The sequence below is a fragment of the Biomphalaria glabrata genome, chromosome 16 (genome assembly GCF_947242115.1).
Source record: "Biomphalaria glabrata chromosome 16, xgBioGlab47.1, whole genome shotgun sequence".
Taxonomy (NCBI): Eukaryota; Metazoa; Mollusca; class Gastropoda; family Planorbidae; genus Biomphalaria; species Biomphalaria glabrata.
In genome coordinates this window covers 4298141-4317074 of record NC_074726.1, presented here as the reverse complement: position 1 = coordinate 4317074, position 18934 = coordinate 4298141, and the positions used below count along the sequence as shown (strand labels likewise).

At 37.7% G+C, this 18934-nt stretch overlaps 1 protein-coding gene across 3 annotated transcripts in view; it reads right to left on the bottom strand.

Annotated features, from left to right (window-relative positions):
* Positions 1-18934, bottom strand: part of LOC106068190 (innexin unc-9-like) — a 64654-nt gene that overhangs the window by 9977 nt on the left and 35743 nt on the right. For all 3 annotated transcript variants that reach the window (XM_056013634.1, XM_056013635.1, XM_013227502.2), the window contains 2 exons: positions 2892-3228; positions 173-330 (listed from right to left, as the gene is read on the bottom strand). In XM_056013634.1, the coding sequence (XP_055869609.1) occupies positions 173-330; positions 2892-3228 (495 nt within the window). The remainder of the gene's footprint in view (positions 1-172; positions 331-2891; positions 3229-18934) is intronic.

Here is an 18934-nt window from a genome sequence, read left to right as displayed (position 1 = left end):
AGGTGGAGTGGATGGTTCTGTTATGCAAACATTTAAAACACCCTTACATGACAAGTCAAGGGACTATTGATATACTGATGATGGTGATATTGTCTTCATCAAAGTTTTAACTGTCCTGTCAATCAGTGAGGGTGATAATATTGTTACATTATTGTGGTCGGGTGGTATTTACCTGTCCATGTACTTTGAGATGTGGTCAATGGTCTTGTCTCTGTCATCGGGTGAGCCCAGCTGAGTCTTCTCTGCCATGTCCACAATTTTATCTAGATTGATGCCCGAGCCTCCGTTGAACAGCCTCCATAAGATGTTTGGAAATTTGAACATAAATGCCTGTTGAAAAAAAAAAAAAAAGAATAATTATATTTTAAAATTGTATATGATATTGTTGTTTGATCAAGTAATCTTTGTTTAATTTGTTTGGCATCATCTGGTTTAAATAACTTTTCAAAGACAAAAATGCTGGAATTGAGAAAGAAGAAAAGTAAGAGGTATGAAGAAGTGTTTTTTTTTAATAAGTATTCTGATTAGGCTAAATATTTATATGAGAGTAACATTGGACTGAAGTTAATGTATAGAAAAGATGAGTAATTAGGATCACATATGTTATGGTTTGACTACTTATTCACTCACATCCATACAGTACTACAGTACTGAACCATTTTCCCAGTCCATACTGTACTGAACCCTTCTTTCACACCCATACTGTACTTAACCCTTCTACCATATCCATACTGTACTGAACCATTTTCCCAGTCCATACTGTACTGAACCCTTCTTTCATATCCATACTGTACTGAACCCTTCTACCATATCCATACTGTACTGAACCATTTTCCCAGTCCATACTGTACTGAACCCTTCTCCCATATCCATACTGTACTGAACCATTTTCCTATATCCATACTGTACTGAACCCTTCTACCATATCCATACTGTACTGAACCTTTTTCCCAGTCCATACTGTACTGAACCCTTCTGCCAAATCCATACTGTACTGAACCATTTTCCCAGTCCATACTGTACTGAACACTTCTTCCACACCCATACTGTACTGAACCCTTCATTCATATCTATACTGTACTGAACCCTTCTACCATATCCATACTGTACTGAACCATTTTCCCAGTCCATACTGTACTGAACCCTTCTCCCATATCCATACTGTACTGAACCATTTTCCCATATCCATACTGTACTGAACCCTTCTTTCATATCCATACTGTACTGAACCCTTCTCCCATATCCATACTGTACTGAACCATTTTCCTATATCCATACTGTACTGAACCCTTCTACCATATCCATACTGTACTGAACCTTTTTCCCAGTCCATACTGTACTGAACCCTTCTGCCAAATCCATACTGTACTGAACCATTTTCCCAGTCCATACTGTACTGAACACTTCTTCCACACCCATACTGTACTGAACCCTTCTTTCATATCTATACTGTACTGAACCCTTCTACCATATCCATACTGTACTGAACCATTTTCCCAGTCCATACTGTACTGAACCCTTCTCCCATATCCATACTGTACTGAACCATTTTCCCATATCCATACTGTACTGAACCCTTCTTTCATATCCATACTGTACTGAACCCTTCTACCATATCCATAAAGTACTGAACCATTTTCCCAGTCCATACTGTACTGAACCCTTCTGCCAAATCCATACTGTACTGAACCATTTTCCCAGTCCATACTGTACTGAACACTTCTTCCACACCCATACTGTACTGAACCCTCCTTTCATATCCATACTGTACTGAACCCTTCTTCAATATCCATACTGTACAGAATCATTGATTGCCTGGTTGTGCAGTTTGCGCGTTGGACTGTCGATTGGACTTAATCAATGGTCCTGGGTTCAAACCCTGCCCGTTTCCATCCCTTGTCATTATGCGGGAGGTTTGGACTAGGAAGTAAATTATCTTCAACTCTGAAGGAAATCCGAAACATGTCTAACATTATACAAAACAAACAAATAAACATTCTCTTCTAACCCAAACTGTACTGAACCAAATAAGCATCAAACAACCAAAACTGTTTTGTTTCTGTTGGTTGTGTAGTACTTCTGCTGTGGTATGTGTGCATGTGAATTGAAAAGCTCTTTCTAAGATGAATTTCATGCATTACATCAAAACCCTATTATAAATCCAGGATTCAAACCCTAATCTAACAAATTAGCAACCAAAGTCTTCTACAAGCCCACAATCTCTGATCATATGTTTATTGAAAAAATAAAAAAGGTCAGAGATGTTGTAGCTATTTCTATAACTCTTATGACAATGTTTTATTTATGTTATTTTTAATCAACTTTAAAAATGAAAAACTTGTTTTTTTTTCACTATTAATTTTGATTTAATAAACTAGACCAAGCCAAGTTTCTTTAAGTTTTTCAAGTGGTTTTAAGTTGAAAAGTGTGATTTCAAAAGTGTCCTAGTGCTGTTATAAAACACTTGACTTAATTAAGCCTTCTTATTGGCCAATACAATAGTTTGACGCCACTCCTATTGACAAACAATAAAAAAAAATGAAAAGGAAAATCCTTTAATTCACAAATAAAATAAACAAAATGAAAATCACACACAAAATAATAAATAATAAAAGGAAATAAAGAACAAACATAGTTTTTTTTTTTTAAGAAAATATTTTGGATAGCACTGTACATTGGTTTATAAATGTAAAGATCATTTTTTAAGTTCCGAAATACAAATAATATTTTAGCCAGGGGTCTTTCGGTAGGTTTGAAAGCTAAGTTGTAACCAGGTCATTATGATTAAAATTTATTATGACTAAAATTCTAGAGATTTATTGAGGTTTTACCTTCCAAATGTTCAAATAAATTAAATGAGTACTTATAGATATATAAGGGGTGTTACTCACCATGAATAAAAGTATCAAGGGTACCCATTGGTAGTAGGTGATCTCCTCAGACTCCCTGTTGACATGCTCCACTGGGATGGCCGAGTCCATTGGAATAAAGTAAGTGTTCTTAATCCAGCAGTAGCTCTTGGTATAATCCACATAGGCCCCGGTGAACTCTGCTGGGCACCAGCAATGGATCGGGTCACCCACAAACTGGCCTGTGCTGACCACGATGGCAAACAGGGCCAAGAGAAACACTGTCCAGACATGGTTGAGCCTGTCAACCCAGTCATCATTGCTGGCCCCTTGGAGTTTCTTTAGTGAAGGAACTCCTCCGATAATCGCCCCGATAGACCTGTAAAAGATGGAGAAAAAGGGCAAAATTAATACAATATTAAGTAACCGGTGTGTACATTACAGACATAAAGAAGAAATCTGGTAAAGTTATCAGTGAGTTCAGTTTAAATATTTATATATTTAGATGTGAGGTGGAGTGGCTACATATCAAAGAGCCTCGAGTTTGAATTAAAACTCAAGCTGAGGGGTGATTGCTGTAGCTAAAGCCAGCATGAAAACGTCCGAGACACTCATTATCCCAATAGGTCATCCACAAAAGAAATATGACAATAGGGCTATAGCATGAAAAATGCACTATACAAAAGTACTTTTAAACAAAAAAAAATATTTCAGGATTTTAAGGTGTTCTGGAGACCATGCTGCCCTGGATGTGCACTTGACAATTGGATAAATGTCGGCTACAGATACAGTAAATATTTGCAATTATATTATAAGCATGACGAAGAACTCATTGAAAGCTATTCTATGGATACATTTGTGAATCTCAGCAGAAACAAAAAGGTTGAAGAACAGAAATCAAAGTCTCAACAATTTTGAAAGAGAATGACTTGCCCCGGACCTTGGATGAAATTTGGGGAAGAGAATGACTTGCCCAGGACCTTGGGTGAAATTTGGGAAGAGAGTCCGAACTGATGGGAATTAATTGCTGGCTTGTAATAAGTAAGAAAATGGTACTTTTAAAAAAGGCGGGATGGTGTGGCATAGAGGCCAATACCGCTTGGCCATCTAACAAGGGGGGCTTGAGTTCAAATCCCTACTCGAGCAGAGTTGTCTTTTCTGAGTTGCACAAAAGCCTTCTTCCAGATAACCCCTTCCCTCCAGTGGTCCACAAAAGAGATTGGACCATAGAGCGCAGAGTATGTAGTAAGCCTGAATGATTGGTAACTTATCTGCTAATATAATAAAGCATAAAGCATACTAATATAATAAGCCTTTACTGCTAGACACGCCCCATTGTGTCCCCATGAAAGTTGGTGTATCAACTGTGACAGTTATGACAGTTATGGCAGGTCGTTACCATGACACCCAGCGTGAAAACTTTTTTTTTTTTTTTTTTTTTTTTCAAAGAAAGAAACCCTTTTGAAATTAATACTTCCCATGAACAGTATTGGATACTGAGTTTCTGATACATTTGTATGTGTGTGTGTCTGTGCTCGAAGGGGTCAATGATGGAGTAGAGTTGGAAAAGGCGCATATAAAAAGAAAATGCGTCAAGTTTCATGCAAAAGTAGCATTTGGCTTGTGAAAAAAAACTTTTTTAAAACAAATTTTAAGCAAAAGCACCTTGACTATGAATCATGCAAACAGAAAGCTGTAAAAATTAAAAGACTCATTGACCATACAACAAAGTGAATTTTTATTTTTTGTCAAAGCAAGATGGAGTACTAAAATAATTAGTTTCCGGTCCAATGGAATTCAAAATGTCATTAAGTACCAAAAAAAAAAATAAACATTCAATTAAAAAGAAAAAAAAAAAAGCTTTACATCTAAAATGAAGCACAAAGCCTGAAAAGGAAAGTACGAGTTTTCGAGCGTTGGAATATTGCCTCTCACTAACAAGTTATGTAAAACAACTTAAAGTGGCAATCCTCCCACCTTGCCAGGGTTTAGCGTCAAGTTTATCAGTGACAAGTGGGCGAAACACGTCCAGCCATTCCCTTTGATTTTATAGAACGTTAGAGCCTGGCCCCCGGGGTAGCGGCGCTCTTAGGGCGTGAATAGAGTGGAGGACTACACCCCCCCCCCCCTCAGGACACACACACAAACACACCTATAACCATAAGAAAGATAAGAGAGGTTGACCATGGTCCACCAAAACACACACACACGCAAGACGAGGAGTAGATAAGGGTAGGCCACCCAGGTCAAGACGATGGTACGTCTATCACTGAAATCCCTGGTGTCAACCACCTTCCTGGCCAGCTATCAAGCCTCTTGACATCCCTGCTTTGAATATATTACTCAGACTATCAACTTTCATATCTTGCTCCCACCACCTTCCCCCCCCCCCGATTCGTTATCCAGGTAACAAAGTCAGCGCAAGAAAGCTCTCTCCTGACTAGCGGGTGGGTCAACATGACTACAAAGCAACAATGGTCGAAAAGTAAGGCCCGCAGGAGGCAGTTAATAGATATAACTAGCAAACAAGAAATTCAATTAGTCGGCGGCAACTTTGAATGTTCAAGTGAGATGATTTAACAATAATAATAATAATTAAAAGCTTAGCCAAGGGGAAGAACGCGACGCCAATTATATAATTGGACATTGAAATTTACGATAAGATTTTAATTATAAATTTAATTTGGCTAGCTTTTTAATCGGTGAAAATTCAAATATTTCAAAGTTACTTTTTTTTTTTTACAACTATTTTATTAAACCCAAAACAGCTATTTTGTGTGTGAGTATATGGGTCTTACAACTAAGAATAACTTTAATTAGCTTCTCACACATGTCACAAATAATGTGACTACTTAACGGGCCCCCTTTCTTAAGACCGATTTTGGCAATGTTACGAAAAGTGAGACGCTCCTGTGCAAAGAAGTCTGCGGTGGAAGAAAAAAAAAAGATGTGATTTTGTTGGACCGGATGTCTTCAGATTTGAAGATAGTTACATCATAGCTCAAAACTCCCGCATGCCGACGGGAGATGGCAGCGGGCAGGGTGCGAACCAAGACCATCCGAAAGACAGTCTAGTGCTCATACCATACGACCAGACAGCTAGGCTTGGATGAACAAGGACATATTTCCTGAGGTTGGCCTTCGTAAAATTCAGTCGTAGAACGACTCTGGTTCATCTCGATCACTTTTTCATGTGGCTGTAGGGCTCTATGTTGGAGAGACACCCCCGTCCACGTATAGAGCAGGTCAAGGTAGCTTTCGCTTTGGCGGTAGAGGAGCTGACCATTTCTCGTAAGGCACGTTTTTCTTCAAGAGCTGAGGCCCATGTTTTCTCGCTGTCCATAGCTTTCTTGGTCCCCGTCTCTCTCAAACAAGTGCGGTCTAGGGCTATGTCTTCCCAATGTTGGAGAGAAACCCCCGTCCACGTATAGAGCAGGTCAAGGTAGCTTTCGCTTTGGCGGTAGAGAAGCCGACCATTTCTCGTAAGGCACGTTTTTCTTCAAGAGCTGAGGCCCATGTTTTTTCGCTGTCCATAGCTTTCTTGGTCACTGTCTCTCTCCAACTAGTGCGGTCTAGCTAGGGCTATGTCTTCCCAATGGTCAGTACCAATGTTCACTGTTTTTAAATCCCATTTTATTACATCCATATAAATGAGGGTGGGGGACGACCGGTTTTTCTTGAGCCAGACGCGAGATGCCCGTAGAGAACGATTTTCGAGATGCGATTGTCCCTCATCCGGCGAACATGTAATTTCGTGAAATTACTATAATGGCAATATGAAGATATTTCTCGAATAGGATGGTGCATGAGCTAAGTCACAGGTACAGTAGCTCGACACAATAATGACGACATTTCCCTTTTGACCAAAGTGTAACGATAACGACATTGACCCTTGCAAGGGTCATATAAGTTCGTTTATTTCTTGCCAACTCAAAAGATTCGTGTCTGAAAGACAAGGCGCCATTGGTGTATGCGTGCGTTGCCAACTAAGCGAATTTTGTTTTCAAGCAGATCTACAAATCTCATAAGAGTCGTTCTAATTTCAAAGATAACTTTGACGTGATTCTGAATACGTAGAAGCTGACCTACAAGAATGCTGGTATTGGCAGGCATATGTGAAAGCACGGGTTATGTGTATTGTTTATTCATTAACACGTTCAAAGCAGTGGCGGCGGACAAGTGTAAAGGGCGGTAGGGTACCAAAGGTGTTGACACATTTGAAGGGATAGAACAATAAACAAAAATACCTTTAAACATCGTGTGGGGGGGGGGAAACAAACATATCAGGCGGACCCAGCAGAGCAGCCGTATCTGAATATTACAATACACACTAATACATTTGGCCAGTGATGCTCACCCTAATTCGTCTAGCGGGTCATTTTAATTTCCAACACTCATGTCACGGGCCACATGAATGAAAAGGTACAAAAAAGAAATGAAATTGACTTGAAATTATTTTATTACAAATCTGTGGATCTAATATTATTAGAAGTATGAGATATTTGAAGTTTATCTCTTTTTTTCCACGCGTCAGAAAATGGCTTGATTTCTCTAATTAAAATATCAGCAACATTATAGCTCGCTTTACAACCAACTCATTTTCTTGTCGCTTTTTGGTAAATATTCCCATCGATCCTCTAGAATCTAGGCTGTAAAAGATTTAACAATTATATTATTCGCGGCTCAAACCAAGAATGCGTCCGTCATATTCGTTTAATAATGTCGTTTATACGTTGTATTTTTTTAAAACACAGACACATTCTTTACAAATCAAATATGTTTTGCTTAATAGTCACAAAAAAGGTAAAATGCGTTCACTCTTCCTGTTAGATTCTACATTCAGAATCCTATTTCATAAACGCACAATTGATAAAGGGCATGGACCAATCCATCAGAGAAAATGTAAGAGCCCTAACGTAGAGTTAAGGTACCTTTTTCAACTTTTTTTTTTTTTTGGAGGGGAGATTTTCTACGCTCTGTGCCGACTTTTCGACGGGCCGGATTGAACCGCGTCGCGGGCCGTATTTTGGGCATCACTGCATTTGGCGTATTCACTTCAGTGGCCTTAGATAGATAGTCTGGATATGTACATTGAGCATATTTGTTTTGTATCTTAAATATTTTTGTTACTCTTTAATTGTTTGTTATTATTGCAGTAAAGGATGATGGATATATGTCTTCGTACGCCATTATATTTTTCTATTACAAGATAAATATTTAAAAGGTTTCGTAAAGAATGAAAGGCGTCCGGACTGTACATCCGAAACCAATTTGTATCTTAGAGTTACAGTTGCTAACATAATAGAAAGACTTTCGAAACCACGAATGTCATTGTTTGAATCGTGTTTCAAAACTGGTTTACAACCACGGCATACTTAATTTGCATACTTAATTTGAAACACAAAAGGACACATACCGAGAAGACCATAGTTTATCGCGCTATGGAATATGTTTTTACCACAACGCAAAGCGATAATGGAATTTAATTATCAACGGTACACAATACACATGAAGTAAGACAATGCATAACAGAAACAATTTCAGTTACTAGCTTTCTTTGACCTTTTTTTTTTTGTGTGTGGAGGATGAGTGGTGCCCAGGAGGGTGTGTGGGGGGGGGTACTCTGACTAAACTGGAATGGAGAACTGTTTTTGATGGTCACTGTCTGTGCCTACTTTGTATTTATCTAGCACCAATTCTTTTGTTTGCTGAATATTAGCACGCAGCTTGGTTACTATATTGATTTGTGTTTTCTGGAGCCCTTTTTCACTATGATGGATATTGGTGTGGACTAGGGTTCCGCGGAACACAGTCTGAGAAACACTGGCCTAAGTGAATTATTATGTCATCGACACTTTGTCAGTTGACAGTAGATCTATTCAGGCCACAAGCCTCGAGGATGGACCAGAAACTGAAGCCTCGAGGATGGACCAGAAACTGGAGCCTCGAGGATGGACCAGAAACTGAAGCCTCGAGGATGGACCAGAAATTGAAGCCTCGAGGATGGACCAGAAACTGAAGCCTCGAGGATGGACCAGAAACTGAAGCCTCGAGGATGGACCAGAAACTGAAGCCTCAAGGATGGACCAGAAACTGGAAACATAAACAAAACAGACGAATCTCTACAGCCGCGGCAAGACAAGACTAAATACTAATACTCATGATGATTCGGGGATATAGGGACATTGACAATATACGACACGTAATATATCCTTTAATACAAAGAATTAATATGATAATTGTTGGATTTAGAGCCCCCATACACCAAAAAGTGCCCTTTCCCCACGGGTCATGACTTAGCAGCACTGAGTGGAATAAGACACATAACTGGTGCTGGATAAACTATTCTGCAGGTCCTAGCCGTATATTAAACTATTCCGAAACAAGTAATAAAAAAAAAAGATTTATGTTAAAAAAAAGGGGGCTTATATAAGGGAAAGAACCGCTTATTACTGCCATTTATCTGAAAAAGGCAGGGTTTAGATCCCTTTCTACTATATAAAACAAAATTAATTAATTAGGTCACCGTGAGCTGAATCACGGGCTGAATATGATCCGCAGGCCGTAGGTAGGGTATCACTGTAATTATCGTTCTAAAAAAAAGGGTTACAATGATTTTGCATAACGGCACACGTACTATATTCAAAGTTAACATGACGTCATAGTATTTTGCGTGGGTCTCCATCCTCTCTACCCCCCACCTCCCCTCCGTCACAAGGAAGCCCGGAATGCGATAAACGCAGCCCACGAATGACATCACAAAGGCCACCTACTCTGTCACGCAGGGTATCTTATCAAAGACCAAAGTATCAGTCAGTGTGTCGTGTGTATCTGCTGCAGTTGATAGTCTACGGGGTGTGCCTATCTCTATGAGCCTTTTCAAACAAGTTGACATAGATGTGTACATAGATATATTTAGTAATTCACAACAGATTGGTATTGGGAAAAGAAATTCAAATCATCGGCTCATTGTTAGCTGAAAAAAAAAACAGGCTTAAAATGGCTTTACATGAATATGACTTGAGTTCCCTGTACAGTCCAGAGAAATCTCAGTGCACGTTAAAACACTGATTTAGCGAGAACAGTCAAATGTCAGTTTCATGTCTAATGCATATAGTGTTTATACAGGGTTTATGTGGTCATGTAACACATTCCGATATTATTTGGCAGTGATGCACAAACTACGACACGCGGGCCATGTCCGATCCTTCAAAACTTCAAAATGAGGCCTCAGAGCTATGTTTCCCCAACCTGTGTGTCCGTGGAACCCTAGTGTCCCGCGAGGCATGACTAGGTGTTTCACGAACTACCGGAGTGATCAACTAGTCAATTAATCTCTAATTAAAGGCAGAAAAAAATTGTATTGGCTCTTCTTGGTAATGAAATGAATTATATAATATCACTATGAACTTTGAACAGATCTAGGTTCCGACCCTAATTTTAAAACTAAGATACAATATACGATCAACCATTAAATGATTTCTGTTCGAGTTTTTTGGTCAAGAGTACAACTATCACACTATTTCTAAACAAGCTATCCGGTTTTGTTTTTTGTTGTTGTTTCTCAAATTCAGTTTCCTACAACCTATTTTTGCAAAGCAGGACTTTTGGTGTGAACAAAGTCAACGTTTAAGTCTAGAAACTGGCTTGACACCACCCCAGATATTTGTGAATTCCACTTAGCAGTATCGTGCCTGATATCAAGAAGTTATGCTCATCGAGGAGACACCTTCAAAGTCATGAAACTTGTGTTCCGCTAAATACTCCGAAACGTGTTCCGTTAGGGAAAAAGTTTGGGAGACACTGCCTTAGAGGATCTGCTCTATTGGTCTCGACGTTTGTTTATTTTTAATGTTTTTTTGTGATGTGGCACGTGACAACGGTGTCGTAATTTAATATAAAGCCCTCAGACCGATAAAAAAAACCCCATAAAGTAAACTTTAAATTTGGCTAGCGTCTACAGGAATTACAGAATGGTTCCTACTTAACGAGGGGCTATATCTCCGTAATGTTTAGTACAACACTGAGAAGGGAGGGAGGGGAGACAAATGACGCAACTATTTTGAGCATTTCGTCAACAATGTTGGCAAGCGGTCCCCCCGGTTAGCTGAGCGACGCAGCTCCATATGAATGACCCCAATTAATCTGATAATTGGCGTGTACATTTGCTTGGTAGTGCGTCTCGTGAATGGCAGTGCCACAAAGGTACATACTCATACCGACACGGCGATGGTAGATTAGAACCTACATTACGATTAAGTTAATCCGCAAAAGCAGTGCGCTATCCAAAAGACTCATTTCGAAGTAGTGTCTATACACGTACTAGAGATAGCCCCGGCTTCAGAAGAGATGTCCCTTCGTCTAGCCCTCCCTACAATTAAAACCTTGTTAACTCTTTCTCTCCACACTGACGATACCAGCGTTGATTCCACCAGAATGTGGTAAATAATTACGGAGAGAAAGAGTTAAATCTTTGTCATTGTACGTTGAACGTTACCGTGATTGGTAATTATGAAAACCTTGTGGTCAATAGTTAATAAGTAAAACCAATAACAGGCATGCATCTAGGTCTGTCGATATTAAACAAAAAAGTAATGCCATAAACAATGCCTGCATAAATCAAGTGATTCGCTTCTCACTCGCCGTCTAACAACAGGTAATGTATACCTAGAGAACCATGATTTACCAAGTACGATAAATAGAATTGAATTGCTGTAAAATCATGGTTTAAAAAAAAAACAACACAAGTACCAAATTCAACGAAAAGAGACTCTTGAGTTTATCTACTTCACAATTAACTGCAAGTCATCTAGATCTACATTCCACTACATAATTCAGACAGTCAGGATATAAGTTAGTTTGAAGGATTAATAAAGATTAGGGCTGTTGGCACATCGGCACAATTTAGGCCATGGCGCAATAAAAGATAGTAGAGTGCAAAGTTACGCCTTTTAAAAGTCGTTATAAAAATGCACAGTAAAAGAAATGTATGCACACACCTGTTCACCAAAAAAAAAATTATAAATTAAGCAAAATGGAGACTTCCAATTAGACATTCGGATGATATCAAAATATAGCACAGGGCACAACATAAAAACTGGTAGACTAGCTTGTTGCTGAAAATGATCATTTTAACGTCTCTTTTACAAACAATTGTTATAAGCAAAGTGCTATTTAATTTAAATAATTGTTTGTTTGTTTTTAATTCATACACTTAAAAGTCATAATGCAGTAATGCGTCTTTTTATAGATATGCTTCTTTATTCTCTATACATGACGTCACTGTTACATCATCTTTAAGGGGAGGTATCCCTGAAAACCTTCTTTTTGTTATTTCTGAAGCTAGGCCTTTGAAATTTGTTATGGTAACATATAATGATATTCTAAAATAAATAATGCTAAAAAAAAGTTTTTTGAATGATGGTTGCCATGGTAACAGCGGCCATATTGTTTATTGTATACAAATTAAAAGTCTGAATTTTGTAAAAACTATTGATCAGAAATACATGAAATTGAATTAAAAGATAAGAAAAAAGGATCCTCTAAATTGATACAACGTCAGAATTAAAGATTTGAGTATGTTAAATTTTTTACAAATTTTTGAATTTTTAGTATTTTTTAGACCTAAAAAAACAGGATAAATATTAATTAAAAATTCTTTTTAAAAAAAAGTAAATAAAATATTGAAAAAAAATCATTGTACGAGTAAAGTTAATGATGTCCTTAAGAAGTGTTTCAAATTTCATCAAAATCTATCAAGTAGTTTAGGAGAAATTCCTAGTAAAGCACAATGACATGTGCAAAAACTAACATTTTGAGAAAAATGAGTTTAAAGTATAAATTTTATTAAGATTTTGTCTCATAGACCTTACAAAAACATTTAAAAAACATGTTTTAGACACAGATTTAAGCAATAAAAATGATTGTAATGTAAAGAAAAATGATTGATCTACTTATGTATGTTATTAGTTAAAAATCGATATCCTAGACCTAAAACTCAATTTTCTCTAGGGATACCTCCCCTTAACACGCGTATAAAGAGAATCAAGAGTAGCAACACCATGGTACATCAATCACCAAGTAGTTGATTGTTTAAATTAGCCCCCCCCCCCCCCCCACCCGAAAATGTTGCTATTTATATCCCTTATGTTTGGGGGACAACCAGGTATAGTTAGGCACAAAATAAACCCGAGTCCGTTGTTCAAATTAGAAATTCTTGCCGCGACTGCCCCAACGCTTTAGCGTTTGTTGTCATTCAGTTCACGAGCAGACTATTGCGGGAGCCTGTCAAACAAGTTCGGCGCGCCCCTGTCAAGTCCTAGGCTTTGCTAAACAGTTTCCGTCCGGGCCTCTTTTTGACACATTTAAAAAAAAAAACCTTTAAGGCAATCAGCAGTTGGTACCTAATAGCTCTTATGCGCTCACTAGGATGCTTCAAACACGGTTCAAAGAAATTAGTCTAGTAATGCATTTAAATTAGCCTAGTAATGTACACAAATTAGTTTAGTGTAAGTTAATTTAAAAAAAAAGGGGGGGGGCGATGTTCCCAAGTAGGCTACAATGAGGTTTCAAGTGAAAGCTTTTGGCAGTGACAATAATTCAATGACACTTGTGAGGCGGTGACAGGTGCGCTGACATGTCGGAATGTCTGATTGAGCGCCTGCCGTAAAATTGAGTAGTAGTCTCTGTCGCAAGCCTAGGCTGCGATGACATCATCTCCATGTCGCAGGCATGTTAAGTGTGTTGAGGATACACCGGTTACCGTAAACAAACGATCACACCCCAAAAAGACCGACAGAGCGCTCTTTCACAAATTTGTGCCATGAAATTGGAATAAGTCGGAAATAATGAAATATTAAAACAAAATAAATAACAGGTTTTAGAAAAAAAACTTTCTTTCGTTTTATAAGGACACAAATGTCGCTAAACAGCAATCCTTTTATGTTGACTAATCATTTACTTTTCAATGTTGACTAATCATTTACTTTTCAATGTTGACTAATCATTTACTTTTCAATGTTGACTAATCATTTACTTTTCAATGTCGACTATCTTTCGTGAACTGTCGCAGGGTAATAAATCAAATCGATAAATTTAAATCTTCCATGTTTAAAGGTAACATTTTAAATTCCACCCCCAACTTTTACATACGACCAATGTTACTGATAAGAAATATATCCCAGAAATTCTGAAGGCATTGAACGCAAAGCATTCTGCGTAGGTGGGCATAAAACAAGAACTGGCATCTAATAGTCTGTACGCGGGGTAACCAAACACAGTAGCACTTTCTAATCGAACATTCGGGTGGTAAGATATACCGATGACCAATACTTCGATGGCCCGCCAAGACCAATACACGGGGCCCACATTTTGACGGGTACCAGAGATCAGCTGTTTAATTTCCATTGTCGATATCAAACAAAATAATTCATTACCGATTATTAATTGACTAATTGGTTCGTTCTTTTAAATTGATTCGTGTCCTGTAACGTACAATAGATAATAGTTTCAAATTTCGAAAGTTTTCAAATAGATTCGAGAATGGGTTGTGGGAGAAATAACGTTTTCAATTACCTAAGGGAACGAAACCCCGCATATTTAGACGTAGTTGTGAATACCGAAGGATTAATTGCCCTTGTTGGTATCAAACAAAATAATTAATTACCAGTAATTTTTTTTTATCGATTCATGTCTTGTTTATGTCATTGAATAATTGAGCAATTTTTTAACTTGATCCGAGGTTGGGTATTGGAGAAATGGCGTGTACAAACTTTTCAATAGACAGGCAGTAAGCTGATATAAGCTTAAAATATAAAATATTATATTACTCGACCCCCCCCCTTTTTTTTTTCGGTTAAAAAAAACAAATATAACACTTTCTCACACGAGAAAACAGTAGAAGGTCAAACAACATGCAACAAATAGTAAGTACGCCTGTGTGTGTGTGTGTGTGTGTGTGTAGTAATTTTAGACATTCAGGCTACTCTGTCACACACATGGTGCAGGCTTATCTACTGAGGTGACGATTTCCTGGATTCAAATGGTCATCAAGAAAGACCTATTCCAGTGAGGTCCCTACATCCCAGGAAGATAGGAGCGTGGGTGAAATGGGTTGAGGACACCAAGACAACAACATGCAAGAGCGGAAGGGGGGGGGGGGTGAGCAGTAAAAACAAGTCATGTTAACCCCTTGCCCTTTTGCCCGAGACAGTGCAACGGAAAGGTGGTGGTGGGGTGGACAATGAGTGACATGTCAACGGGGCAAAAAAAAAAAAAAGAGACAAAAAATATATGGAAGTAAACCGCATGTGAATGGTGTGTGAAAAAAAGAGAAAAAGGGGGGGGGGGGATAGTAGCACAGAGACACACACGCAGTTGACACACGGACACACAAACACAAGCAGTTGACACACAAGCAGTTGACACACGGAAACACAAGCAGTTGATAAAGCATTTAAATATTTTCTAACTAAAACATTATTCAGACTTCATTAAATTTTATTATATAAGACCCTAGGGGAGTGCTAGTTACAATTCATCATAATTAATTATATGTACATTATCACATTTACATTATATCCATATGATATCCATAATTCTATCTCTTCAAGTTCTACAGTTAAAACATAGAACTTTAGTCAGTTATTTTCCTAAATTCTCTTAAAGTAATAGAATCAGCAAAATGAGGTGTTGCTATTAAGAAATCTGAAACATTTTAGCTGTCAAAAGCCTTTTGTTAATTTATGTAATTAGAATTCAGGATATGTTCTAATGTGTAAAAACCTATGTGTTGACTTGTTGATGTATAAAATAAAACATTTCCATTTTCAAAAAAAAAAAAAAAAAAAAAAAAAAAAAAAAAGAGGTTGAAAAGATGGGGGATTGTGGGTTCCTCTGTAAATAAATGCATCAACATGTCTTTCATGCCTTAGCTTGAAGAATTTTAAGATAACTTTCTTGGGTAATTTAATATTTACCCACTGACAATTATTTCCTCGGTTTTATTTTAAAAATGTTTATTGTTTATTACTGGTACTGTAGTTAATTTGTATAATCATAATTGTAATCATATTAGTATTACCAGTATTTGTCTTTTGCTTTGCTCTACAATGAAATTTTTTGTCATAAGTAATATAAAACTTATATTACAAAGTTGAACATGTAATAAAATCAAAGATCATTTTCAATTTATTGCATTGACTGGCTGATAAAAAATATAGTTCTTTAAATATATCACTTGAATAGGGTTTCTTTCTTTCTGTAAATTTCACTTATAATAAAAAGAATTTTCTCTTTCCTAGATATGTTCTACTATGTTAGAACTATGAAAAAATGTTAGTTAATGAATTTTAAATTGTATGCATGTATGATTACCTCTTTATATTACCATCACTGAAAAAAAAATGTTTTTGTAAATATTTTTTGCATTTGCAAAGTAAACAAGTCATAATTCTCAAAAAAAAAGAATAGCCCAAATTCAGAGGTTTCCTTAAAAAAAAGTTAACCTGTCCAAAAGTCGGCTTTATGTCATGGGAGGTCACAGGTCAATAAGTTCAAACGATTAAACGTGAGAGATTTGCATTTTTGCAACGAAGAGGTCACGTTAACCCTCGCCAGCCCGACCAAAATCACCACCTTATTAAGTACAGCAGAGATTTGCCCTGGAGGTGAACAAAGTTGTTGGTTCGCGAGCCAAGAGGAAATGTAAATTAACATACGCTTGATCTTTTTCCTTCTTCTTTCCCACATGAAAGTCAATTCTCTATTAAATAATAACCTATTGATAAAGCTACATATTATGCCGACATACGTCAGTGATGCCATTGCTACTATATGTAGTATAGTATGTGCACGCGAATAACGAATAAGCTGCATATATAGCGCATAGTGGGGCCCGCATTCGACTTCCGGAAACACACTTTGATTACGCTAGGCAAATACACTGTCACCGTCAAATTGTCACTGCCAGACGCAAAAATATCCAGGTTTAAAAAAACAAAAAAAAAAACAAAAAACAAAGTGATGTATATGGCGAGTACTTTAGTCTAGTAAAGTAAAAGTAAGGCCTCCCTTTCAGACCCTGCCATCTATGGTGCACATAATGTTAAGGTCATCTGTTTCTTTGGCCAACGGATAACCAGCAGGCCAGCAAAACCACCAACGGCCTTTACTTTCCCCAACTAAAGTCAGGTACCCGTTATAGTTGGATGGACTCAGGGGCGCCCTATAAATCCAAAAATTCAAAATCCCAATCTTCACCAAGATTCGAACCCAGGACCCCAGGTTCGGAAGCCAAGCGCTTAACCATTCAGTCACCTCGCTCCCGCGTCTAGGTGGATGCATTTCAACTTAAAAATTAGGTCACGAAACAGGCTTTCGATTCGCTTTATCAGCCCTTGTTTATTTCTATCATTTCCGTAATCCAATTTTATTTACAGTCCACTACATTTGCATTGTTCGCATATATTATATAGCACATTTTATAAAACAATGGGTTTTTCTTGACAGTTTTCAATAGAATGGAAACGATAAATGAAGATTAAGGAGAGAGAATATTGAATAGAAATGTTTTTTTTTTAATGAGCCAGCATCATACTGAAGCATAGTTTTTAAATCGCTGTTGTACTGCAATCATTATACACACATATTAAATACACTCAAAGTGCAAAATGCCAATAACAAAGGAAAGGCGAATCTATAAGTCCGAATACTAAGCATGAGTTCAGTGCCCCGCCGTGACCTACATATTTTGCCAGATTTAACAGATAAAATCTACTTGCAATAAACTTGACAATCTGCATATTACATCTATAAAGTTGGGTTTCCGAACTCCGTCAAGCGTAACAACAGCCTCGCTTCGGGCAATATAATGATCTAATGCTGTCATTAGAAGAAAATAAGCGATTACACGCATCACGTATCTAGTTCTTTCTCTGTGTATATATATACACCAAGTGTTTAAATACATTAAACCTTTCAGAAAAGGCACGTTAGAGTGTAAATTTGTGTGAGAGCGCCCTAAACACCAGAAGTCCGGGGTTCACTTTCCATTAAGCGCTTTTACTGAGTTGTCCCTGAGTTAAAAAAAAAAAAGCCAGGAGCTCGCCGCTCATCTTCTAACGATTGGGAAATGTTGAAGACAAATTATCATTAATAGGGCAAGACGAGATGGCCATTCAAGACCTAGAAAAAAACCTGTACTTGATATCAGGTAAGGAAAGAGAGATGACATGTCAGCCTGCCCTTGCTGACTGTTGGACAGGTTTGTTCGAAGGTGGGCTCTACCTGGTCCTATCCATGATTAGATTATAGATCGGTGGTTAATTACTTTGAAAAGATGTGAAATGATGCAGAGATAAAGACGACAGACAGGAAGGAGAAATAGAGAGAAGACTTTTTGAACCAAATATTGTTAAAATAAGTCAAGTTCACATTGCAGACCTTGCGATTTGTGGGGCGGATGATGTTAAGGTCATCTATTTGTAAGGCCAAGGTTAACGAGCAGGGTGCTATGTGGCCAGCACAACGACCAACCGCCTTTACTTTACTCAACTAATGTCAGGTACCCATTAGAATGAACCTCATTCACCAATCGTAAACAAACAACATTTAGCCACGTGATTCTCTATCTCTTCTATACAAATTACGAAATTCAAATTCCGAGTCTTCACCGAGGTCCTAACCCGAGACCCTCCATGTTCGGAAGCTGTACTTCTTCGTTGTTAAAAAATATTACTTGCCATAAATATTTCGTTTAATAACATGCGTGTTCTGTTTTGTATGGGTTGCCTAGCAAATTGTTGAGTCCCATATACTGTGCGTTATAGTCGCTCCATATGTTGTACTTTATTTTTTTTTTGTACCACTCAGCCCCCCCCCCTCCCAACCAAAATATACATATATGTATATATATATATATATATATATATATATATATATATATATATACATAGCCTAGATCACACTAGATGGAGAGAGACACTGACCAAGAAAGCTATGGACAGCGAAAAAACATGGGCCCTCAGCTCTTGAAGAAAAACGTGCCTTGCGAAAAATGGCCGGCTCCTCTACCACCAAAGCAAAAC